Genomic DNA, 25724 nt, shown 5'->3' on the forward strand with positions numbered 1-25724 from the left:
CCCATATGAGAGATTAAATATTTTTAATTCACTGAAATAGAAATTAATCTCAGATTTTCAGTGAATATAATATAATCTCACAATCATTTGGGTTACCAACCTCTAATTACATCTGTTAAACTTCAACAAATTAATTTTTTTAAAGAAAGGTTAAATCGATGACGTAGTCATTTAGAGTTTAGACAATAAATAATTTAGGAGAATTAAAACAAAAACATTAAAAAAATCGATTCATAAGAAAAAAATATTAATTTATACTATATTTAAATTTGTGTAGCTGGCGGCGGCAAAAGCAAACTAATATCGTGGCAGTACTTTTCGCCTCAGACGTGGACAATCCTATTCCTATATGCTCCGAAGCTAACTAGTGAAAAAAAATTTATTAAATTGTGTCCATAATAATTATGATAAATATCTAACACAAACAATCCAAGCTTTGTTCTGAACTTTAGTATTTATTGGTTTTTATTATGTATCATTTGTCAGTGTTGTGGAAATTGGACAAGATATTTTTCCCTGCAAGCAAGGAACTCTTTGAGGTAACCAACCAAACCAAACCATGCTCCTTATCAGTTCCATTTTATCCATTGCTCCCTGATCTCTCTTTCTCATGCTACTTTCTGTGTTCATTGGTACTATGTGTTGTTGCTTCACACACTCTATAGTTTCATGTTAGCAAAATGGTTCACTTCATATTTTGTCATCCAACATGCCAATTGTGTTTCTTGTTATAAAAAATTGAATAGCTTCAATACATCTTTGTATGTTTATGTCACCCTTTGAAAATTTTAGAGAGAAAAGGGTAATTTGGCACCCCATTTGTATTGTCCTGGATTAAGTATTTTTCTAACAGTAGGTTCTAGGTTTTCACCTTTCAATCATATTCACAATTTGTCACTTTATGTTGAGGTTTTCTCTCTGATGGTATATAACTATTTATTGTATTCTCATTGATCTAAATTTTCTTGGTGCAGGTCTTTCAAATTGATTGTAGGAACTTTTGCATTTGGATTTGCATGAATTTTGCTAGAAGACATGGCTACTGCAAATGGTGGGACTGGGACTGAGGAGCACAAGAGGAAATCTAATGATCTTTTTCTTAAGCAAGGGGGACACCAAATCATGCCAAGATCACCTAGATTGTGCACCCCTATTCGGAAGGAATGGCCGGAGGAGAGTTTGCCAAATGACAATGTGATTGGTTTGAATAGCTATGTTACTTCCTTAGCTGGATCTGGACCTCCTAGTTCTAGTTTTTGTTCCACAATTGATTCTGAACACATTGTTGAAGAGTTGCCTGTTAGGAATTATGAGAACCAGAATATAAACTTAGTTAACCATCCACATAATTCAAGACAGGCAAGGAATCAATTGACTATTGAGTCTAAGTATAATATCTTGAGTAGAGAAGTTGTACCCAAGGTTGAGGAACAGATGCCACTCAGGTTAAGCAAAGGACTTAAGGGAATTGATTCTGAATTTTGGGGCCTGAAGTCTCTGGCTGGCAAAAGTGTAAATCGTGACTCACTGAAAGTCTCAGAAGATATAAGCAGTATGGGCAAGGCTATCATCTCGAACAATGCACATCTTATTAGCAGTATAACTCAGAGTACTTCATCTGCATATAATTATCCTCAATTGATTGTAAAGCAAACAAGGAAGGGAAAAGGGGTTATTTGTGAAGATTTAAACAAAAGCTTCAGTATTGGAGGAGCACTTAAGAGTCAAGAGGATGAGAAACTTGGTTTTGCCGCTAAGTTTCAATCCGAGACACTGGTGAGATCAAATGTTGATGAGAATAATAAGCCTTTATTGGAAGGAACTTTCATGTCTGGTTGCAATGGACTCAACTTAAGAGACTGGCTGAAGTTCAAAGGACATAAAATGAATAAATCAGGAAGGATTCATATATTTAAGCAAGTATTGGAATTGGTTGATTTTGAACACTCTCAAGGACTCGTCTTGCTAGACTTTCGACCATCTTGTTTCACTTTATTGCCTTCAAGTAAAATTAAGTATATTGGTTCATTTGGCCAACAAGAGTTAGATTATGAAGTCATGACATGTAATGTGACTAGGAAAAGGCCTTTGGAACAGAATACCTGTGCTTGCCAGAGTTTGAGTACAAAGCAGAAAAAGCTCTGTGAGGAGACAGGATCTTCTAGGCAGCAGCATCACTGTACCAGTATTCATGGCTGCCAGACGACAGTAAATCAAACTGACTCCGACACAAACAGACCTGTGGAATCAAGGAGTAAAGAAAGTCTATGCCAAAATAATTCTACTTGTACTGAAGAAAAGCAGTTTATGTCTGTGCTTAATAAGTTAGAAGAGAAGTGGTATTGTAGTCCTGAAGTGCTCAACGATGGAGTTTGCACATTTTCATCAAATATTTATAGCCTTGGAGTTCTCCTTTTTGAGGTAAGCAAACAATGTGTCTCACACATTGTTACTTTTCATAAAGCTTTTATCCAGTATTAGTATTATTTTTTCTTGATAGCCAGCCAAATTATTTTGTTGGACTGCATTAACCAAACTACCCATGGAGTTTTAATATACATCATTATTCATTTTTTCCCAGTATGTTAATGAAATGATATGAGATTTTGGTTGCTGCAACCTAGCAAGAAATTACTTCCAAGCGGGACATATCTGTTTGACATATCGTACCAAACCTTTGGAAATGACATTGAAACACGACTTAAGGAGTTTTAAATTTTCTGGATCAGAGTTGTTAAACATGTTATTTTTTTTAAGTATTTCAGTTTCTTCTAATCATACTCAAAGATGAACTATTTAAATATGTTAATCTTTTTAACATTTAAGTGGATGATTCTCTCAGTTGCTGTGCAATATTGAGTCATGGGAGACACATTCAACTGCGATGTTGGATTTGTGTCATAGAATCTTACCACCTAAATTTCTAGCAGAAAATCCAAAGGAAGCTGGTTTTTGTCTTTGGCTTTTGCATCCTGAACCTTCTTCTCGCCCCAATGCCAGGTGACGAAATATGGTGCTTTTCTTATATTTGCTGATATCTTTCTGTCTCATTTGAATCTCTAAAGTTTTTCTTACTCAAGTGTGTTCTCACAGTGTCATCTTCAATGGCTTCACAATGGATGATGATAGTAGTAATACACTGATATTGAGGGGAATTTAGGGTACCATGTGAAAATTTAAATTTTTACCATGCTTTTGTCTGGCCATGCATATGATTGAGTGGTGTAACTACACAACTGCACAAGCCTGTCGCTATCTTAGTCCAAGGAGCAATGTATGTAGTAGTGCAAAGTTTTGATTGCTATAGTTGTGTAACTAGCATTATTCCATTTGGTTGCATCACTTATGTACAGCTCTAGTTATTAACTTTTATCAGTAGTCACAACTTCTCAAGTACTTTCTAAATTCTGTGTGAAACTCCTTAATATGATAATGTTGCGTGATGTTCTTATTGTACAACACAGCTTATAGACGATAAACAGAAGCTCGTTATTGACTTGATTTGATAGCCAGATTGCTATTATTCTTATTACTCAATGTTTGACAAACCAGAGAACTAAAACGGAGAAAAGTTCTAGAATGGCTTTAAGCTCCAAAAAACTGGATCAAGTATCCATTTGTGTAAATGTGACTAGGAAACTGTTGCTGATTACTGCATTTCGTTTTTAGTTTCCTTTGTTAAGAGCATGATTCTTTTTCTTTTTTTCTTTTTTGTTGAGAGCATGCTATACAGGTGCTAATCACTTTTTAGTTTTTGGCATTTCTTTATTTTTCAGATTCCATTCTAGATCCTTGTGCTAACTATTTTTGGCCATTGGCATCTTGGACTTCTTGGCTCTTTGTAATTGAAAATACCTGTCAGAAAAATGACTTCATTTCTTCTATTTCCTTAATATGTTTAAATAATCATTGGCTAAAAGAATATTGATATAGATCTTGATGGGGATCCTGTTTCTTTTTTAGTCTAGTAATTCTGTTTATGTATAACAGAATGATTTTAGACTCTGAAGTTATTCGTGAATCAAAGGAATCAAATTCTGTAGATGATGTTGGAATATCTGATGATGAGGCTGAAACAGAGCAATTACTAGATTTTCTAATTTTATTCAAAGAAGAAAAGAAAAAACGGGAAGCGAAGTTGAAAGAAGAGCTAAATTTATTGAATGAAGATATGAAGGAGGTAGAAAGAAGTTATTCATTTGTGACAGATTCAGTATTTCCTTTGGTGCAAATAAACAATCCTGAATTGAGAGGAGACAGTTTACATTTTCAAGATTCTTCCGGTTCAGACATTAGTAGATCCATTCGAAGGTTGTTTGGTTATGAAGAAAGATATATGAGTAACATAAATCAGCTAGAGAATTCTTACTTTTCCTCGAGATTTCGAGTCCTGCCAAAAGAAGCTTCATCTGTTTCAATCAATGATAAAAATGTGATGGAAAGTAGATGGAGGTTGCCTCAAGTAGAGAATGTTAATAAGGAGTCTAGAAGAATTCAGAGTTCTGTTGGTTGTCTAGGATCCTTCTTTGAAGGTTTATGCAAGTTTGCTCGTTACAGCAAGTTTGAAGAGTGTGGCAGATTAAGGAATAGAGATTTGCTTAGTTCTGCCAATGTAATGTGTGCTTTAAGTTTTGACCGTGATGAGGATCACATTGCAGCAGGAGGAGTTTCAAAGAAAATCAAGATTTTCGACCTCAATGCTATTTCAAGCGATTCTGTTGACATCCAGTACCCAGTAGTTGAGATGTCAAATAAATCAAAGCTTAGTTGTGTGTGCTGGAACCCTTACATAAAAAATCATCTGGCATCTACTGACTATGATGGTGTGGTTCAGGTGTGTAATCCTTTGCAACATTAGAACTATAGTTGATGAAAGTCTAAATATGTTTTTAGTTCAAGCAAATATAGAAAATTTTTGTTTGTCCTTAAATTTTTTCTGTTGGTTTTAGTCCTTGCAATTTTCTTTTAAAATAATCCTTATCATCATTTAATGATGACATAGTATATGTTGGCGATCAGTAAGAGATGGTTTATGACGTGACATGTCAAGCAAATATGATGCATACCACGTTGATTATAGGGACTACTTTAAATTTTTTTATAGTTTATAAAAACTAAAACTAACAATTTCTTTTGCAGGTATTAAAACTAAAATTTATCATATTTGCAAGCACTAGCAAACATATTAAGCCTTCTCCTCAATATATATATTAAACCTTGATGAAAACTAATTTTAGTCTTGTCCTTTCATTCATACCAACCAAGCTTTCATTGCTTTTGCTATTGACTATTTCTTAGGTTTCATTGACATTAATAACATAACTTGTATGGATGAATTCAGATGTGGGATGCAGACACTGGTCAGCCATTGTCTCAATACATGGAGCACCAAAAGAGAGCTTGGTCTGTTCACTTTTCTTTGTCAGACCCAAAAATGTTTGCTAGTGGAAGTGATGACTGCTCTGTCAAACTGTGGAATATCAGTGAGGCATGCTTTTTTTAATGCATTCAAATAGCAAATGATTACTAACACAATATATTGGTATTTATATGATTTGAAGTTATATAGTAGAATATCCTTCATGGTCTTTTGTCTCTTCGCCGGAAAATAATAAAGAATAATATGAAAAGAAACATAAGTATCATTAGAGAAGGCACAGTTGAATGCCTTTGCTTCAGAGCATGTAACAATTGTCTCAAATGATGTTGTTTTTGCAGAGAAATTCTCTGGGAACCATCTGGAACCCTGCCAATATATGCTGTGTTCAGTTCTCTGCTTACTCAACAAATCATCTATTTTTTGGATCTGCTGATTACAAGGTTTATGGCTATGATCTTCGTCACACTAGAATCCCTTGGTGCACATTAACTGGTCATGGCAAAACTGTTAGCTATGTAAAATTTATAGATGCTGAAGCAGTTGTCTCTGCTTCCACTGACAACTCTTTGAAGCTTTGGGACCTGAAGAAAATCAGCTCTTCTGGTTTGTCATCTGATGCTTGTGCCGTGACCTTTAAAGGTCATAGTAATGAAAAGGTTGGTTTCTATACACATTTAACCTCACTTTCTTGTCTTTTGTTTGTTCTAATTTGTTTTTAGTTCATGATCCTGATTATCTTTTTCTTCTTCTCCAGAATTTCGTGGGATTATCAGTTTTGGATGGATACATTGCATGGGGTTCAGAATCTAATGAGGTATAGCTTTTGTTTATCATAACATTGACTTTGAAATATTAGTCTGATTTCTGCCTCCCTTGAATGCTGATTGTCATGAGACTTGCAAAATATTTCAAATCCTGCACTACATGTGGGCAAGGAAACTAGTTCTTTAATTTTTTGGGATTATTCTCTTTTGGGTTACTTGATTATTTAGTAGCCTAATCATAAAATGCTGTTACGTATAGGCTAATCTCACTTAGCATTGTTAATGCTTTCATCATTCATTGTTCATCAATAAATGATCTTGCTAATCTCACATAACATCAAGCTAATATTGCAATCGTGATGGAAACAGCTTAAAATTTTGACTGGTAAGTAGTTCATTGGTTTAACTTCAAGCCAAGGTTATGCATATTGAATGTAGCAGCTACCACTTTATCTGTTTTGGAACACCAAGTTTATCATTTATACAAATGGAAGATGCTTGGAGTTCATATATAGGTCCTGTATCTAATTTAATGTGTACAATTAGAGAATACCAGTATCACCCGTTCTTACAATTAATACATAAGATGAGGTGATTCATATTTACAGCATGCTGATGATATTTATGGGAGCTTGCTGCTCTTAATTGTATTTGCTAGAAAATGTGGGATAACAAGATACAAATTCTAATTCATTTTAAACATTTCTACCTTTCAGGTGTACTGTTATCACAAATCACTGCCGGTGCCAATTGCTACTCATAAATTTGAGTCAGTTGATCCTATTTCTGGCCATCTAAATAGTGGTGATAATAATGGACAGTTTGTTTCCAGTGTTTGCTGGAGAAAGAAATCTAACATGCTTGTTGCTGCCAACTCAGTTGGAATTGTGAAACTGTTGCAGATGGTCTGACAGAAATGAGAAAATATTTGGTTAACATTGAAGCCTGAAAAGCTATTTATTTCCTGACTTGATAATATTTTGATTTAGTATACCTCTCAGAAGACTAAGCGTGCATTTTATTTGAGACAAACTCGCAGACCAGTTCTTTATTCAGGCTTCAATGATTAATGGGGTATAAAGCTTAAATGGGATCACCATTTGACATTTCTTCTGTGGCAAGCATCAATGTCTCCTATTTTCCATGCTTAGGTAATACTTTCAGGTGCTGGTTTTCTTAAAATGTGAACCAAAGAAAGCTGAACAAGAAATGTATATAGCATGTACAAATGTAGGCTTTTGAACTGAAGCACTGGTGAAGCTGGAGCATGCAAGTCTCTTTCAAATATCGTATTCCAAGTGACTAGTGGTTTTCTCTGATGTCTGATCCATTACTTCTGTATATAGCACACCTAAGCAGAGATACATGCTAATTACCTTTACTTTCAAATCACTTTTAGTTTCTCAGAAAAGTACAGGAGATGATCTATGCTTTGCATTTACTTTGACATATAAACTGTCGCTAATATGATGGTTCAAATATTAATTTTACACTTTCATTTAAAATTGTGCAAAAGTTGCATCTGCATGTTTAATATCTTGTTGAAGATTGGTATAGAGTCCGATCTTAGGTAGAACTGCTGAAGCCTTTTTCTATTTTTCGTTTTAGTTTTCTGTTATGTTTGAAAGATTTTTCCAGTACCATAGTATTGGATTTTATTCTCCAACCAGGTTACTAAGGATAAGGAAATGGTGAAATAGAAGTTTTGAAATAGCCAACAAACCATGATAGATCTTCCTGTTAGGAAATCAGAGATGCAAGAGGAAACGTACACAAAATAATGTGAAGAAGAATAAAAAAAACTAGAGCATGCAAATAGTACTTGTACAACGGGATGCACTTATCACAATTTTGAACCAATAGAGATAAATAAATAAATTGTTTACTTAAATTTACGTAGAAAACCTCTTTAAAAACAAGGGAAGAAACAGAATACAACAGTCTTTTACTATACTAGAGGTATTACGAAGACTAGAGAGTATACCTAAACAGAAAACCAATGTATGCACACACTTCACTCATAAATGTTCTAAAAAACTTTCTAATATTTTTCTCACTTTGAAGCACTTGATTTTGATTATGCTTGCATTTAACGGGAAATGAATTTAGCTTTATTTATAGTCAATCATACATTCATTTCCAGCTCACAACCCACCCACCAAAGTAGCTTTGACCAAATACAAGACACACGTAGAGAGAGATCAGCCATTCATCCACCGTGTTTACCTCATACAACCTCCTCTTCAATTTCTACCCATTCTAAAGCTGATTAAATATTGGGATTAGCGTGATAAGCATATACTATTTTTCTTTCTTTCTTTTTCTTTATAAAAAAAAAGCAATAGTTAGAAAGTATCTCTAACTTTATTGATAATTAATTTTCTTTAAAAAATCTATTAGATCATCTTTAGTATTAGACTTTTCTCTTAATCATATTTTTTTTATTTACAGGAGTTAAACTTGAGAACACTCTCACCTTTTATATCATCTCCTCTTATATCAGGTAGAGTATTTTATTTGTGACTCCACTCACCAAACAGTAAATCTTTAGTCATTCTACATGCAATGCATGGTGGAATATGACCCTAATGGTGCAACTTGATTCATACATATTCCTATCATGTCTGAGTGATGAACAGATTGATTGGAGAGAGAGAGAGAGAGTGCCTCTAGATAAAATAATATAAATATCCTTTATTTTAAATGTTTTGATTGAAGAATTGTGGTCAGAAGGAATACACGACGCTTAGAAATCTTTCTGCGATTCGTATGTCCTTAAAGTACGAACTGGTTAATTCACTTCCTAGTAAAAAGTGTTTCCTCCAATTCTCGGTTGTTAATAGACAAATATATTTATTTGATGTGAACACATATATCTTGTATAGGCGATCGAATCCATAGGATTATTATAGGCAATAAATTATTTATTTAAATATGGAATTTATTTATTTACATGAATTTGAATTTAAAATTATTGTTTAAGCTAAAACAATTTTATATTAATTATATTAATTAATCACAGTTAGGGGTGGAAATAGACACACTAGCCTACATAGGTCTACGATCTGGCTTATATATAATCTGACCTGGAGTGACCTACTTAATTAAAAGGTTAGGCTCAAACAAAAAAGCTTATTAAATTAAATAGATTAGGCTTAGGCTTATTAAAATGTCTTATAAGCCTGATAGGTTGACATATATATATATATATATATATATATTATCAATATATACTTATATTATTTTTTGGGTACAATTAATTATTTTTTTGAAACTAGCAGACTTTGATTACATATTATTGTTCTATAACTTCCATTTCTATAATCAAATAAGACTTTAATTGTGTGAATCATGTGTTCCTTTATTATTTTTATTGACTTTCCTATTTGGGTTAATGTTTCATTTTCTTTTAAAAGGTTAGATCGAGTCAAGATAAAAGCCTTTAATAGGCTACAGACCAGACTCAGACCTAAAAAATTAGTAGGTTAGGCTCAGACCTTTTAAAGTCTACCCCTAATAACAATATAAAAGATACAAATATTCTTCTTCATTTGGCATACATTTTTTATTTAGAAAATTTATATTATTATTTTATAATAAACATTCTTTTGTTTCACTTTATATGTAACTAAACAAGTGAAGGAATATAATTTTCTTTATTTTCATTTTTCAGCTCACATTTTTTCTTCTTTCAATCATTTTCATAAATTCAACTCACTGTATCTCTGTATAAATTAATAAGAAATGTTAGGAACACTTTTTAGCATACTCAATTTTTAAATTTTATGTCTAATAAGTAGTTCATAGGTTTAATTCAAGCCAAGGTTATGCATATTTGGATATAGCAGATTTTATCTGTTATGGAAAATCAAGTTTATACTTTACAAGACATGGAAGATGCGTGGAGTTCATGTATAGTCCTATACCTAATTAATTGAATGTGTACAATAAGTATCATCCATTCTCACAATTAAGAAAGATAAAAAGGTGAGGTGATTCATATTTATACCATGCTAATGATATTTATGGGAGTTTGCTTCTCTTAATTGAATTTGCCCGCAAATGTTAACAAGATACAAATTCTAATTAATTTTAAACATTTCAACCTTTCAGGTATACTGTCTTCACAAATCACTACCAGTGCCAATTTCTACTTAATTAAATTTGAGGCAATTGATCCCATTTCTGGTCATCCAAATAGTGATGATAGTAATGGACAGTTTGTTTCTAATGTTTGCTGGAGAAAGAAATCTAGCATGCTTGTCGCTGCCAACTCAGTTGGAATTGTGAAAATATTGCAGATGGTCTGACAGAAAAGAGAAAATATTGGGTTAACACTGAAGCCTTAAAAGCAGTTCAGTTCCTGACTCGATAATATTTTGATATAGTATCAGTATCCCTGTCAGAAGACTAATCATGCATTTTATTTGAGAAGAACTCAGACAAGTTACTTTTTTCTTAAATTCTGAATCAAAATAAGCTAAACAAGAAATGTATATAGCATGTACAAATGTAGGCTTTTGAATTGAAGCACTGGTGAAGCTGGAGCATGCAAGTCTCTTTCAAATATATCAGTATCACACGTGACTAGAGGTTTCCTCTGATCCATTACTTCTGTATATAGAACACCCTCCGTAGTGCTATGCGATGTATAACACAATTCACGAACCAACAAGCTCAGGGAACCAAACAGAAATGGGAACTTGAGAGTTTGATTGAACTTGAAACTAAGACAAGTTTGTTGTTTTACGCTTTCAGCATAACTTCTTGCTCCTACACGTTAGCCATGACCCTGAGACTGCAGTCTGTTAAGTAAGTGAGGGACACATTACTAAAGCATATCTGGATGCAGCACAGAGATACATACTAATTACATTCCAAATCACTTTAGTTTATCAGAAAAGTACAGGATATGATCTATGTGTTGCACTTGCAAATATTAATTGTAGTTGTTATAATGGTTCAAATATTAATTTAGACCTTCATTTAAAATTCTGCAGAAGTTGCATTGTCTCAACGCTCTCCCTATGTCACAGAGCTTTGTTATGCAATATTAACTGTAGTTGTTATAATGGTTCAAATATTAATTTAGACCTTCATTTAAAATTCTACAGAAGTTGCATTGTCTCAACACTCTCCCTATGTCACAGAGCTTTGTTATGCAATCTTTAGTAGAAAAACTGAAACCTTTTCGGTTTTTTATTGTTTTCTCTTATGTTTGAAAGTTTTTTCCAGACCATTGTGTTGGATTTGATACTCCAGGTTCTATTTCCTCCCAGTTACTAAGGATAAGGAAATGGTGGAATAAAAGTTTTCATGCATTAATGAGACTTTTCACTGTGGCATGAATACAAGGAATCAGTCACAGAACGTTTTGCTGTTCCTATCCTTTTTCACAAACTACTCATGTCAAGAATACCTTAATTTAAACTAATTAAAGTTAATTGTGTGAATGTATCCTTGCAAATGAGAAGAGTCTTGAGTTTATAAGCTATCTGCTTGGAGTCTGAAGTCAGACTAAAAAGCCAGGTTTTATCTTTAAAATCTGGTGAGGGTGTTAAGTAAGCTCAGACTCTGAGACATGACCAGAAGATACTCTTCTTATTGTCCTTGGACTTGATATTATGTGGTTCTCTGAAGTAATCCTCAGACTTCTTGCACGAGAGGACATTTGTTCGATAGAGTTGATATATAAAGAATTGGTAAAATGAGGACATAGTGTATAGTCAAGTAACGGCAGTTCGTGAAAGTTGATTTTTTGGGCTTGCTAAGTTCCTTGTACTTGTACTGACTTGAAAATCGCTATATGCCATTTCAGATACCACATGTCGTACTTGTTCTGACTTGAAAATTCTCTCAAACAATATCCACATGCTGTTAGAAATAATAGTCTATCATGAATCATGATCCATTTTCAGTTAATGAGACATAATAGTTGTTTGCTTTTTTCATTAATCAATGTTTGCTTATTTCCATTTTCAGTCACCCAAGAAGGAAATTTCCTCGGAAGCACTGACTCTATATGACAGTAATCTACTACCGGAGGCACTGGTGGTTCTGGCTGACTGCTGTAACCAGGATTCAATACAAGAAACCTTTTGATATAACGAAGAACTCTACATATGGTAGAGAAGCTTGGACGTTGATGTGGATCAATATGCCAACATCTCTATGTCAAGTTAATGACATATTTTGGTGAATTAAGTGGGAAAAGTGGCCTCTCTCCTTCCCTTATGTTTCTGCTCATTTTCTTCCCTTGGATATGACTATCTTCAAAAGGGACTTTGCCAGTTAGAAGCTCAAAGAAAACCATTCCAAAACTGTACACATCAGATTTCTGTGTACTTGGAGTTTGCTGCACCCCCTGAATGATCTTGCTCTTCAAGTACTTCTGGAGAGTACCAGATGAATGGGGGAGTTCCATTCTGATTTGTGTTCCCTTTCTGGTTCAAGTCCTTGACAGAAGTTAGTCCAAACCCTGTTACCTTGGCGTGCAAGTAACCTTCTGGGGATGTACCTCTAGGCTTGACAAGAATGCTTGAAGGGTTCAGTTCTCCATGATATACTTTCTTTGAATGCAAATACTCCATTCCCCTGGCAATCTGAAGCATGAGATCAATTGCCACATGAAGCAAGAACGGTATTCGCTTCCGTGGACCATGAATCTCTTTGATGTGTGTTGCGGTGTTTGGCAAGTGTACCAAATTGCTCTAAGTAGTAATTCTCGGAAGTCCGAGTATCGTTTCCACATGGATTTTCTTGCACTTTATTGAATACTCTTCAATTTGTAAGTGAGAAATAAATAGAAAAAAGCAGGAATAAATGCAAGAGTAAATTGCTACTACTAGATCAAACAATTTAAAAAGATAATTAAGATGAAGATGCTAAGACTGGACAAACCCAATTGGCCTAGATGCATGAAATTATGATGTTCATTACCAATGCAATTGAACTAGTTCTACCCACATCTGTCAGTTTTACTTGCCCCTGATGCCTCACGATGACAAGCCTATTTTAACTACCTATCTCCCAAATGCCTTTGTGAAAACTCAATAATTAAAATGCATTAAGGTTGAATTCTAGATGTTGCTAAATGCATGGGCATTGGGTCATCATTCTATGCCTAGCAATGCTAACCCAATGATTCTTTTCTTGATTTGTTCTATTAGGTGTTATCCTTTCCCAAGTGTGTAACCCCTAAAAACTGATGCTTGCATTGCCTCTTAAACTCTTATTAGGAAATACACTCTCCCGAGGAAATAAAACCCAAAATAAATTTAAGACATAAATGCAAGATAAAAAGAAAAGAATTAGAACATAAAACCTAAAAGGAATTCTCTTTGCATTGATAACTCTTGAAGTACATCATACATCGTTAGCTTTTTAGGCCTGTCAGGCCCTAACTAGGGGATTAGCCACTCATGGCCATTGAGGACTTACAACTGAGGGGTGAAAGAAAGAATTGATAGGAAAATAAAGAGTATAGAGCGGAATGGAGAGCTCAGGCTTGGAATGCTGAAGAGAAGTGCTCTAAGGCGAGGTGTCTCATTCCCCTTGGATTGACTTTTTATTTATAGCTGCTGAAATGAGATTCAGGCTTTTGTAGGCGCGCTTAGCGCGACACCCACGCTTAGCGCGTTCAGATCGTGCGCTTAGCGCGTGCTGCAGGGCGTGTGCTTTTGTTGGATCGCGCGCTTGACGCGTTCTTCGCGCTTAGCGCGCGTAACGGATCCTGCGTCTTCGTGCTTAACATCTCGTTTAGCGCCTGTGCTGTCTTAGCGCATGACGCTCGCTAAGCGCGCATGCTGGACTGGGTCTGCTTTCAATTTTCTTCTTTTCCTCGATTTTTCTCTTGCTTTTTGCTTGTTACACCTTCAACCTTCAATTCTGCAGCCAAAATCTAAACTTTATCAATTCTTTAATTTTTAATTATAAATAACTACTAAATAATTAATTTTAAGCCAAAATTTACCTGAATTTTTATTATTAATTTATAATTATTTAGCAGTTATCAATGTGGATGGAAAGGGTTTTGCTCTTCAGTTCCATTACCAAAAAACATTCCTTCTTCTCCTCATCAGTAAAACCAAAAAGGCTGTCCATTATATTAGGATGGGAAAGCGATAAAAGTTCTATGATCTCAGGTTCCAAAGCTTCAATGTCACAAGAAAAATGTCTTATGACAAAGCTTTCACCTAACCATGTAATCTCCTTGTACTGACTCGCATTCCCCTTTTTTCTCCTCACCTGATAGTCCTTAGATCCAACCAATGTTGAACTTGGCAAGAGCCTCCCTACCAGTGATTCTGACCTTTCCAAATTCCTCAAAAGCAAATCTATCAATTTCTTCTCATACATTGTTATACCTTCCACTTTCTTTTCATGGATTTTGTTGTAAAGGAACCTATCTTCCTTCCGAACCGTATCATATCGGTGGCAGATAATGAGTGATGAGGTACTGCTTCCCAAATTTCCAATGGAAAAGATTCATGTCTCCATATTCCTTCCTGTACTTGTTGGAGTTGATAAGTCTCTTCCTTTGCATCTCCTCTTGATCCCACCCTGATGTTTCTCCTGCATACTCAATGGCTTCAATTGCAACATGCATGCAGCAAAGCAAGTTGTGTATATAACACAATCGTGTTGTGCCACAAGGCAATGGCTTTAGCCCACCAGTCCTTTGTTTCCATGCAATGCCTAATGTAAGCTTCTTCTTCTCCGAAAATTTTATGGATCTCTCTAAAGGGATGTTCTAGAACCTTCCACTTCCCATTCTTCTCTTCAAATTTCAGGTTCTGTGTAATCTCATCAGCAATACACTCATGCAAAACTGAACACATCTAGAAGCAGACAACATTGCCCATGATTGATTTGAATGTTCTCCCGGAATACCATCACAAATTTCAAACCCCCTAGTGCTTCCCCAATTTGTCTAAATTGTTCCATAACTCTTGTTTTGATCTAAAGTAAACCCTGTAAAGAAAGAATAGAGATGAATAAGAATGAATGTTATTCATTCAGAATGGAAACCAATATAATTCATCGATGAGTTTAGATGCTGACCAGGTACGAATGGTGGTAAGTAATCATAAAATGAAAGCAAAGAAGTAGATTGAGATCAAGCTCCTTCTTGTGTAAAGCTGATGCAGATTAAAGACTTTCAATATGGTGCAAAACTAACTCAGAATTCCTTTCTTCCAAGATGTGATTAAAAAAAATAGGGACAAAAATGTGTTAATTTGATGCCACCGACTTTCCAAGAGAATAAAACAATCTTGGCATAGGAATGAAAAATGTAGCAAACCAAATAATAGAAATGAAAAATGAAGAAGAATAAAAATTTGGCAAAATGTTTAACTTTGTAATATTAACAAAGACCAATAACATTTGTTACGGGGAGTAGTGTGTGAGTTTTGTTACAAGATTAGAATGTTGGTGAGCTTGAGCTTGACCACCCAAACATTCATTGAGAACGGTTATGTGGGGAGACAATATTCCCGCGAGTTTTAATAGTCTGTCTGGTTTGTTTGAAATGACCAATTCTTTCTGCCTACTTCTCAATTAATACATGTCCATTAATAATTAATCCTTTAATTCCCTCCTTCTGGCCATGACAATATCTCTTAAATTCTTAAGATATGAGTTTGGTCTAACTCAATCCTAAAAGTTGATTCAAGGAGTGAGGATTGTCTTTTACTTATATACTCTAACTTAATTTTATTTTTATAACCGAAGTGGAACTTGAAATTTTTTTAATAGCATCCAAATGAAAATTTTGTCTAAAGCTTGGATCTTAAGTCTTAGCCATGCAAGTTGTAGAACTGTTTAGGGTGGCTCTACGGACATATTTGGTGGCATCTAAAATAAATAAATAATGCAAGATTATCATCTTACATTTTGATTTTAACAAACAAACTAGAGCAATTCAATTCAGAAAATAAGTGTTACATTTGAGAATTGTTCCCAGTGATATTAAGTAATATTTAACTAATTGTGAAAAACATATAAAGAAAATAACAAAAGAGCTTAATCAGAATATTAGACTTTTTTTGGCCAGGACTTGATTAAATATTGAGTTAAGAAAGTGAGGAAGTATATAAAATACTTTTCAATTCTATTGTCCATTACGATGAGTAAGTTTAAATTTATATATAAAATGCACGTTTACAGTTTAAAAACATTTTCAAAATAATATAACATTCAATTAGTATAATAATATATAAGTCCTAAATTAGCTCGTGCTTAGTGGCCTAAACCTTAAAAAAAATAAAAAATATCAGGTGATTCTTATGTTAGTTAAAGTGACATATATGATTATTATTGGTATGAAATTATTTTAACAGAGTCTTAAATCTAAATCTTAAATATATAATTGTGTTACATACTCAGAATGGAGAGTTGTCATTTATATTCGTCCTATATGATTTGAATATGATCTTCTGTAGATGTAGTTTAAACCAAAAAAAGAGAAGTGATAGAGATGGTTTATCCATTTAAGAATGAATAACAATTAATATGTTATGTTATTGTATAAAAAATTCTGATAATGTAGTATATTCCGATTTACTTGACCAGAATTAGGCACAGTCAGAGGCAACAATATTCCATTTCAATCTTGCATGCATGTCTTACTACAAATTAAGATTCCCTAGCGAGGCCACAAGACAAAGCAACATAACTAAAATTTGAAAAGATGGTGTAATCAATGAGAATCCGTAATCACTACGTGGTACTAGTATAGTATATCCTTGCAAAATTCAAAGGAAAACCCCGCACTTTAAGATGTCTTTTCTAGATGGCCTGCATGCATGTATCAGTGTCAGAGTTTCATTGTCCCTCACAGAGGAAAGGTGGACAAACATAAATGACAGCAACTTTTTTTTATTTTTAAGAAATGATATTTTTACACACAGACAAAAAGAAAAGAGAGAGAAATAAAAGACGTGATAAATGATACTATACCGTGATAGGTAAAGAGATAGAAGGAAAATAAAGATACTTTGCAACTATATGAATATTGCTGTTAATTTTTTAACTTCTCTTTTTTCTCTTTGTCTCGGTACTCTTCCCCTGTTCTGTTCTGACGAATATTGAAGGTGTCACTCCCTGCAAGCCATGAATTTTACACCTGCCTCATAGCGCATAGAATTGAGTTTTGTGGTTGTGGCCCACACTGTGGCTTTTGATAGTGAGTAGGGTTTTATGCACTTGTTTTAATTGTATTTATTTATTTAGAGCATACTGATGATGAAATCAAATAGTTGTCTGTGAAACTATGGAAAACTATATTATCAAGAGGTGGTTGGTTCAAATGGTGATGAACTTAGATTCTTTAACTAATTTGTTAGAGATTTTAATCTCGAGTCTTGTATAAAAATAATACTTGATTAAGAGGAAAAATTCACCTTAAGTGTTTTCATATCTCTTTAGTCTCAATAAACTACTAGAAATACTCCTTACAAAAAAGCTTAACTAATTGGAATTAAGTTTGATGGACTCACTTAAGGAAAGAAAGTTTTACTATTGATCAAAAGAGACAAAGTTAATACTTAATTCAAAGAAAACCAAATTCCATACCATTTACGCCAATTAGATGTAACATGTCTTAAAGATCGGGAATCATGTATCGGATGACTAACGTGTGGAATGGATTTTAAGTCCTGTGGTTTTGTTTGTACAGTGATCAATCAACTTCACAATCCACGTACATGAGACAATAATCAATTAAAGCAGTTGGTGTTACTAATTAAGATGTCATCTAATCAATTGCTATTTCACATTAACAACTTCCAAGTGATCAAGAATTAATAAGCTTTGTCTGTGCTGCTGTATTATAAGATATAGGCATCAATATGGAGTGATTCAGATGTAGGAACATGTGTCTGCCACAAAGATTATATAAGCCGAAGTTAAGGAATGTAAAATAATAATAATAATTTTACCATCCATGTTTGGGACGTATTATTGCCTTCTATTTCAAACATATTCCATGACTAATAATTAACATGATATTCATCATCACTGGACTGGCTAGTGCCACACTCTTTGGTTATTATCTGTTTTCTTTTTCACATAGTATACTTGCATATGGTGATAATGAGAAATGCAAAACTACTGCACACAATATTTTAAACAAAGAGGAAGGTTATTTTCATCTTTGGTTGATTTAAAGTGCACACAATAATATTCTTTTTTTAAAGTTAATCTATGATATTAAGAGAGATCACAACAATTCATCATTCAACCAACTCAACTAAACCTTCGGTACATAATAATCTTTAATACGTTCAAATTCAGTAACACTTTTACTTAATTTAAAAAAAAAAGAACATAGTTGTTTTTAGACAAAAAAGAAACAAATTAACTCATTTGAAGAGAACATTTTTAATTATGAAACAGAATTACAGTATTAAGAATCGACATGAGACTATAGATGACAATTTTTCTCATCGTTCGAGGATCACGTGAGGACAACTTTGTTTGGGTTGGATTTTGGAAAGAAAAAAAACTCCCATGCACAAAGATAGGGACGAAAAAAAAATCTGTAATAATTTAGAACAGAGATTATACTTGTCTCCCCCCAACACTTCCGATGAGCATAGCAAGATTACCCTCAATAAATAACTTATTGATGTATCATGCATGTTTGGATCTACGTTATAAAATACAGTAATCAATATGCAACTAGTCAGAAGCATTGATCTCAATTGCTTCTAGGGCTTTTTTTTTAGGATTTGATGTAAAAATAACAAAGGACGTGAGCACGTGTCCAAACAAGCTGTTAGTAATTATGTTTTTAATTCTTCTAAGAACAATAAATTTTGGTTTCATGTTAAATTTTTTTCTCTCTCTCTAAAATCAATACTTTTGATCTCTATTGTTACACATGATATCGGTTAATTGTTTATATGTCAACAGAAAAACACACATGTTGTTATATATAACTAAGGTTTAATTATTCATTTGATCTTTATAGTTTTATCGTTGATATCTTTTAGTCTATGTAATTTGAAAGTGATTTTTTAGTCTTTATAATTTATATTTTTATTTTTTTTAGTCCTTATACTTTATATTTTAATTCTCTTTTAGTCATTACTATCAAAATATGAGTAATATTATCAATTATAATTAATTATAAAAATATTAGCAAGTAATTCGTAATTAATTTATCGCAAGATAATTTGTAAAAAAAATTGATAATTTATAACTAATTTGTAATTAATTATTTTTATATATTTTTTGTAGTAAGGATTGAAAGGTAATTAAAATATAAATTATAGAGACTAAAAATATTTATTTCGAATTATAAAGACTAAAAGAGAATTAAATATAAATTATAAGGATTAAAAAGACTACTTTTAAACTATAGAGACTAAAAGAAAATTAAAATATAAATTATAGGAACTAAAGAAATTATTTTTAAATTATAAGAACTAAAAGATACAAATCGCGAAATTATATCGATCAAATGAGTAATTTAACCTATAATTAATTAAGTTTAGTTGGTTCAGTAATTCTTAAACCTATTTATGATTTTTCAATAACTAAATTTTCATTTGCTACTTGATTGGCTGAACATTTACATATTTGGTAGAACATTTATATTTTTATCCTACTGGTTTGACTTGAATGCTTCCGTGTCAATATTTCCAACAAATAACAGGCACAAGTAGTGCCTAGATAACTTGAACATGGCCCTGTTTTCAATTGGAACCAGCTCAGGTGTAGACACGGATTAAGACCAATGTCTGGCTTGAATTTTATCTGCCTCAGTTGCTTTGGTGTTATTCACATGTTTTCTGTAGACACATATGCTCATATCATAGAGAGAGAATAAGAGATGTTGTTCTATTTTGCCGTTTACTTCTCTAATCTGTCAACTAAACTACACTTTTTTTTTTCTAAGGCTAGGGCATCACGTGCTGGCAATTGTGCATGGAACATGCCTTCAATTGCATAAGTGACAGAACTGGCGGAAAAATACAAATCCTTTCCCCTTTCATAACGTGCTTGGTTGGTCTCACAATTTTAGTAAATTTAGCTTCCCTATTATAAAATAAAACACCGGCAAGTTAAATTAAAAACTATTTCATATACTTCCAGCGTATGAAATTATTTATATGATCAGTTTTATCAACGATTTCATAAAACAATACAATTGGACGGTACATATCCTTTTATACCCCCTAGTTATATGGAGAAAAAAAAATAAAAGATACCTTCAATTTATAGGTTTTCATTAATATCACAACGAGTGTATTTGATTTAATAAATCATAACTGTACATCCTCTCATACTTACAGATAACTCTGAAAACTAAATATAGAAAAATTTATTCAAGAGATTTCAATCTCTTTTAAGAGATATCTTTTCATACACACAAATATAATAGCCAAACTCATACATGTATGCTTAAATTAAAAATATAATTAATTTCCAACCATACTATATATTACATAATCTTTTTTCTCCAATTTCTAATATTCTATTAATGTGACATATTGTCCTATGCTAATCTGACAATTATAATGCAGCTCAAGTGACGTTACCCTATTTTTAAAAAGTTAAATGAGCTCTGAAATTAGTCTTGGATAACATGTCTCACATCAATGAATTATAAACTCGTTATAGAGAATATTAAAAAAAATACTTTTAACACATTTTAATTCATTATTGTATTATTAATTAAAATAGAAAAGTATATAAATCTCACTCTTTATATAATCAACTTTCAGGAATAAATTCTACCCAATAATAAAAAAATATGATACTAACAATGCTCAAGAATATATAATTTAGTAAGAGGAATATGGGTCTACAATACTTTAGAAAAGGAAAGTCCCTCAAGCTAAAATCCTACCATGCACATAAATTCTAATCTGGCTCATGAATTACATCGTGGTTCCCCAAATTATAGTCTTCTATAAAAGCATTTGCAACCAGGCGCCATCTCCAATTGAATAGCTTTGTACACAACAAACCTTAAAATACATCATCTCCAATTCATATAAGGCGAAGCTTATTTCCCCAAAGAAAATCTTCTACTCTATATATAATCTATAATATATTTATAACTCAAATCTTTTACAAGGATTTTTACAATTTGACAAGAGAAAAAAAAAATGGGCCAGACCATACATGCACCCCCAGACCCGTCAGAATCGCCTGGTTCCAGGTTTTTCCTAACAGAAGATGCAGCCAAAAGATGTCACACTGACATGAGTGATACACAGCTAAGGAGATGGACTATGATCATCATCATCTGAGGAATTGTATTGTCTCTTTCCAACAAGTCCTGGAAGGGGTTGTGGAAGCATAGGGTTCACTGGGACAGGGAATCTATGTGCTGAACTAACCATGGTTCTCTCATTTATCATTCCAACTTCTTTGCACACCCTATCAAGAACTGTTAAGAAGTCTCTTACTACCATGAAGATTCTAAATGGATGAGCTTCTTCCTTTGACAAGTTCCCATGGAAATACTCCGTGATCTCCTTCACAAGGGATAAGGCAACACTTTCTTGTGCTTGGACTTTTAGAATCTCCTCCTCAGCCATTCTCATGAACTTGTTCATCGACTCTCTGAACTTCTGGCTGCTTTCATCTGACCCTGCTGCTTCATCCAACTGCACAACCTCTGCAATGTGTGCAATCCCTTTGGAGAGTTTGGATACCTCGCTGCTGAGGACTTCAGAGTCCATAGCAGCGGCCTTCTTCACACTCGCTAGGTCAGAACTCAGACTAGACACGACTTGCAGGCCGAGGCGTCTACACTTGGCATCGTCGTTCAAGTTCGTGCTCGGTGTTTGATTAGTACTTGAGGGACGTGCGCCTTCAGTTCTGATGATTTCTTGTACGACGAAGTGCAGTAGAGTGGTTTTGCCGTCCGCACCTTTGACGTCAACCAGCTTGAGAAGCGTATCAAGCTTGAATGCATGTGCATCGCCGCGGTTGGTCCCCACATTCATACGGTTCCCAGTTTTGAGCACAGCCTCTAGAAGCTTCAAGAACATTCTACTGTTTCGCAGCTCTTCACAGGCAGCCTGCAAGTGCAAAGACACTGTAAGTCATGACATGTACAAAGAGAAACCTCTTGAGAATCATGTATGGACATCATTACCAGATTCTGCTTGGCCTCCACTACAAGAGAATGTATTTGGGAAAATGGGCAGAGAGATGGAGAAAAATAATGGGAGAGGATATAAACAATTCAATGGAAAAGAATGATGATTGGTTATTACCTCCAAAGTTTGAAAGGATTTCCTAAGATACTCCACTTCGGACTCAAAATTGGCTATGTAAAGCATTGCTTCCACCCTTTTAAATGCGAAAGGTACATCAAGCACTGCCTTCAAAAATTTCTCAGCAGGACCAAGTTTGGTTGGAGAATCATCTTTATGTTCCTTCAATTTGCGTTCTTCCTCCTTGCTTGGTGCCATTTTTAACAAGCTTTCGAGTAGTTCGGTTCCAAGTGTATCAGTAATGCCTGTCAAAAGGTAAATTGATTTAGCTACATAATCGGAACACAATTAGTAGTAAAAATTGGATAGTGGTGGACAGATTTAGTTATTGAAAGCACATTCTTATGAACAAGGGCTACAAGCAAACTCTTACAAAACAAAGTTTAAACTAAAAGTTGATTTTTGTTTAACAAATAGAGAATATAGAGAGAGAACACCACAAACAAGAGACAAGATGAAACCTCTTCATTTAGCACTTCATGAAACTTGTGAGTCACAAATAGACAAATCAACAGACTTGCCAAAGATAGATTTAGAATGCAGAAGTATTTTGTTTCAGTAACCAGACTACCGGAGTCTTGAGGAGAGAAATAACTTAGCTAAAAGAAATTCTCCAGAAATAAACCAATACGATAGCCTAACAAAACAGACCAGCAGCTTCATTCAACTAACATGTACTATTTATAACTATATGTGGGCAATAAACACATCTTCCTCTGAATGAAGACCTACACCTATTCACCTAATTTCTACTATACCAAAGCAAAAGTTGTTGCCAAATTAGTGTCGACATATCTATCTTCTTTTTCCTTTGAAAACTTCCCACTTTATCCAGCAACTGTATAAAATACCCAAGCATCAACTGCACATGCAACTAAAATTGATGTGTCGGGAGTGGGTAAAGAATTTATTCCAAATGATTATTATTAAAAGGCCAAGATCAGCAAGAATTTAAGCGGGTGCCAATATTACCACAACTGCCAACACTTCAAATAGAAGTTGTTCTATGCAAGGAACAAATCAATAATTACAACAAAACTAAAAAAGTTTGAAGTTATGACCTTCTAAGAGTGCTTCACACACTTCTTCAATAGTCACATTAAGTGCCCTTAATAAGATAGCAATGTTTTGGGACTTTTTAGGATCCAATACCCTATCCTCCTGATTTTGTGGCGCAAGAACTGAGCGTGGAGTAGTATCCTTGGGTTTTGGGTTTGGCGTGTTCACTACAAACAAAGTTTCGATCATCTCCTCATTCAACCTGCAGCAAAACCCAATTCAAAGCACTTAATCCATGAACAACAACCACAACAAGTCACACGTGAATCATCAACTACTAAAAGTGTCATTCCCTAAGCGTAACAGGAATTCAAAAAGCAAAATGCAACAACAAAATAACAAGATAGTAACATAGTGAGTGACAGTTAAAGATCTTACTTGAAAGAACTGGACCTCAACTGATCCCACACCATCTCACGATCAGAGCTGGCCCTCACTTTGTCCCAATGCAAAGGCTTCAACTTAGGCTTAGATGTCTCCTCAGAACCCTCCTCAAAATTCTGAGAACTAGCCGGTGGCAACTCAACTGGGGAAACCTTCGTATTTGGTGTTTGCAACACAAAAGGCCTAGAAGGTGGCGTCAGCGGCGGCGCCGGCCTCGAAATCTGTTGATCCACCGGCGTCACTGGAGACGGCACCTCCCACTGCTTACGCTGCCGGGGAACCGCCAGAGGTGGCGGTGGCGGTGGTGGAGGTGGAGGCGGAGCTAAAACACTACTAGATGGAGCAATTGGTACTGAAAGAACCGGAATTTCCCATTGTTTCCTCTGTGGAACTGAAAAATTTGGTGCTTCGCCAATTGGTGTCAACAAGTCAGGAATCTCCCAGTGTTTCCGAGAAGGTGGTGGCTGAGGCTGAGAGTTCAACTCTCTCTCCGGCGAAGAAAGGAGCGTCGGTGACAAATGCAACGATGAAAGGGGAGAATGCCGATACCGATCTGAAACGTCGGATATTGTCGGAGACTGATCCAACTCATGATGCAAGTTCATCCCTATAACCGGCGACGGCAGAGAAAACGCCGAGGACTTCCCATTGGAAGAAGCGTTGGACAATCTCGGTGACCCACTTTCGTTTTTCGACTTAGATGAACCAAAAGATTGCGTCTTTTCAAGCACAACAAGTCCCGGAACAGATTCTCCATCTGGGGTTTGTTTTTTCTTTGGAGACAGAGAGAGCGGCGACAGCGACGGCGACTGACACTCCCTCCGCTCCGGCGTCGACGATATTGACGACGACGGCACGTGCTGCCCAAAAACCGGCGACGGAGACGACAGTATGGACGAGGACGCCGAGCTTCTAATCGCCGTCGCCTCCTGCGGTGGCGAATGGTGGGTTATGGTATTTTCCGGCGACTTAGGTAGTGATTTTCTGGGGCTTATGCTCACCGGAGGAGAAAGACTAATGGAATGAGAGCGATCCGGGGAAGCAGAAGAGGAAGAAGAGTAAGAAGAAGTGGATGACTCACTGCTGCTACGACCAACCAAGTTTTCCCCGGCAATGGCGTTGAAAACTCGCCGGGAACCCGATCCAGCTCCGGCGGAGCCTTCTCTTCCATTATTCAGCGACCCTCTCGGCGAGTAGAACTCTTCTTCATCGTCCTCCACCGTTGCCGTCGATTCCTCCCGAAGCCTCGAAGTCTGCCGCGCCAGCGGCGGCAGCGGCTGGAGCTCTGGCGAGTCCATTTTCCGAGGGTTCAACGCGGCAGCGCGTGGGTCAGAGAGCTCATCAACGCCGCCGCGGGAGTTCACAATGGTGCCAAGGTAGAGAAACTCAGAGCTTGTAGAAGACGTGTTTCTGGCTTTCCGGGAAGCGGCGCCGGATGTGGTGGAGGCTTCGCGAGGGAAGAGACGGATGCTGCTGTCGGATCTGAGGGTTTTATCGTCGGCGGAGTAGTTTTTGCGGCGGCGGCGGCAGTAGACGAAGGCGGAAAGGGCGACGACCGCGGCGGCGCAGGCGACGGCGGCGATGGCGACGGCGAGGAGTTTTTTGGAGGAAGATTTGAACTTTTGGGTTTGGGGGAGGATGAGAGAGGAGATGTTAGCAGGGAAGGAAGCAAAGGCAGAAGGAGAAGGAGGAGGAGGAGGAGAAGGGTATGTTGGGAAAAAGGGTGTGGAAGAAGAAGCATTGGTATTGGGTGTGGTTGAAAATGGGTACTTTGGGTTTGGAGGTGATGATGGAGGAGGGCTTGGGGGTTGTGAGGGAGGAGGGGATCCATTTTGGGGGAGAAGGGGTTGGTGGAGGATTCTTCTGTTGTTGCTGCTGATGGTGGGTGTGGAAGTG

The 25724-nt window shown here is 35.4% G+C and overlaps 2 protein-coding genes and 1 pseudogene across 4 annotated transcripts in view; 1 reads left to right on the forward strand and 2 right to left on the reverse strand.

Moving 5' to 3' along the window:
• The first annotated feature begins 383 nt into the window (after positions 1 to 383).
• Positions 384 to 7634, forward strand: LOC100799267 (protein SUPPRESSOR OF PHYA-105 1). Of its 3 annotated transcripts, none has more exons than XM_014777755.3 (8): positions 384 to 539; positions 975 to 2421; positions 2843 to 3000; positions 3964 to 4834; positions 5342 to 5488; positions 5719 to 6036; positions 6135 to 6194; positions 6861 to 7634. In XM_014777755.3, exons 2-8 carry the CDS (start codon positions 1036 to 1038, stop codon positions 7053 to 7055), a joined length of 3135 nt encoding a protein of 1044 aa, XP_014633241.1. In that variant the 5' UTR covers positions 384 to 539; positions 975 to 1035; the 3' UTR covers positions 7056 to 7634. The 3 variants fall into 3 exon arrangements, with proteins under 3 accessions (XP_014633241.1, XP_003529899.1, XP_014633242.1); XM_003529851.5 differs by having other exon boundaries at positions 3991 to 4834; XM_014777756.3 differs by lacking the exon at positions 384 to 539 and adding an exon at positions 544 to 632.
• A 4424-nt stretch (positions 7635 to 12058) lies between these two features.
• LOC100799798 (light-sensor Protein kinase-like) lies at positions 12059 to 14502 on the reverse strand (annotated as a pseudogene).
• Positions 14503 to 20909: 6407 nt separating this feature from the next.
• Positions 20910 to 25724, reverse strand: part of LOC100800333 (formin-like protein 1) — a gene marked incomplete at its 5' end in the record, with an annotated part of 4943 nt that continues 128 nt past the window's right edge. The window contains 4 exons of the mRNA XM_026129073.2: positions 20910 to 22187; positions 22386 to 22630; positions 23447 to 23646; positions 23823 to 25724. The exon at positions 23823 to 25724 is cut by the window's right edge and continues 128 nt beyond it. Coding sequence (XP_025984858.2) covers positions 21378 to 22187; positions 22386 to 22630; positions 23447 to 23646; positions 23823 to 25724 — 3157 coding nt within the window. The remainder of the gene's footprint in view (positions 22188 to 22385; positions 22631 to 23446; positions 23647 to 23822) is intronic.

Source organism: Glycine max, chromosome 7 (assembly GCF_000004515.6).
Source record: "Glycine max cultivar Williams 82 chromosome 7, Glycine_max_v4.0, whole genome shotgun sequence".
Taxonomy (NCBI): Eukaryota; Viridiplantae; Streptophyta; class Magnoliopsida; order Fabales; family Fabaceae; genus Glycine; species Glycine max.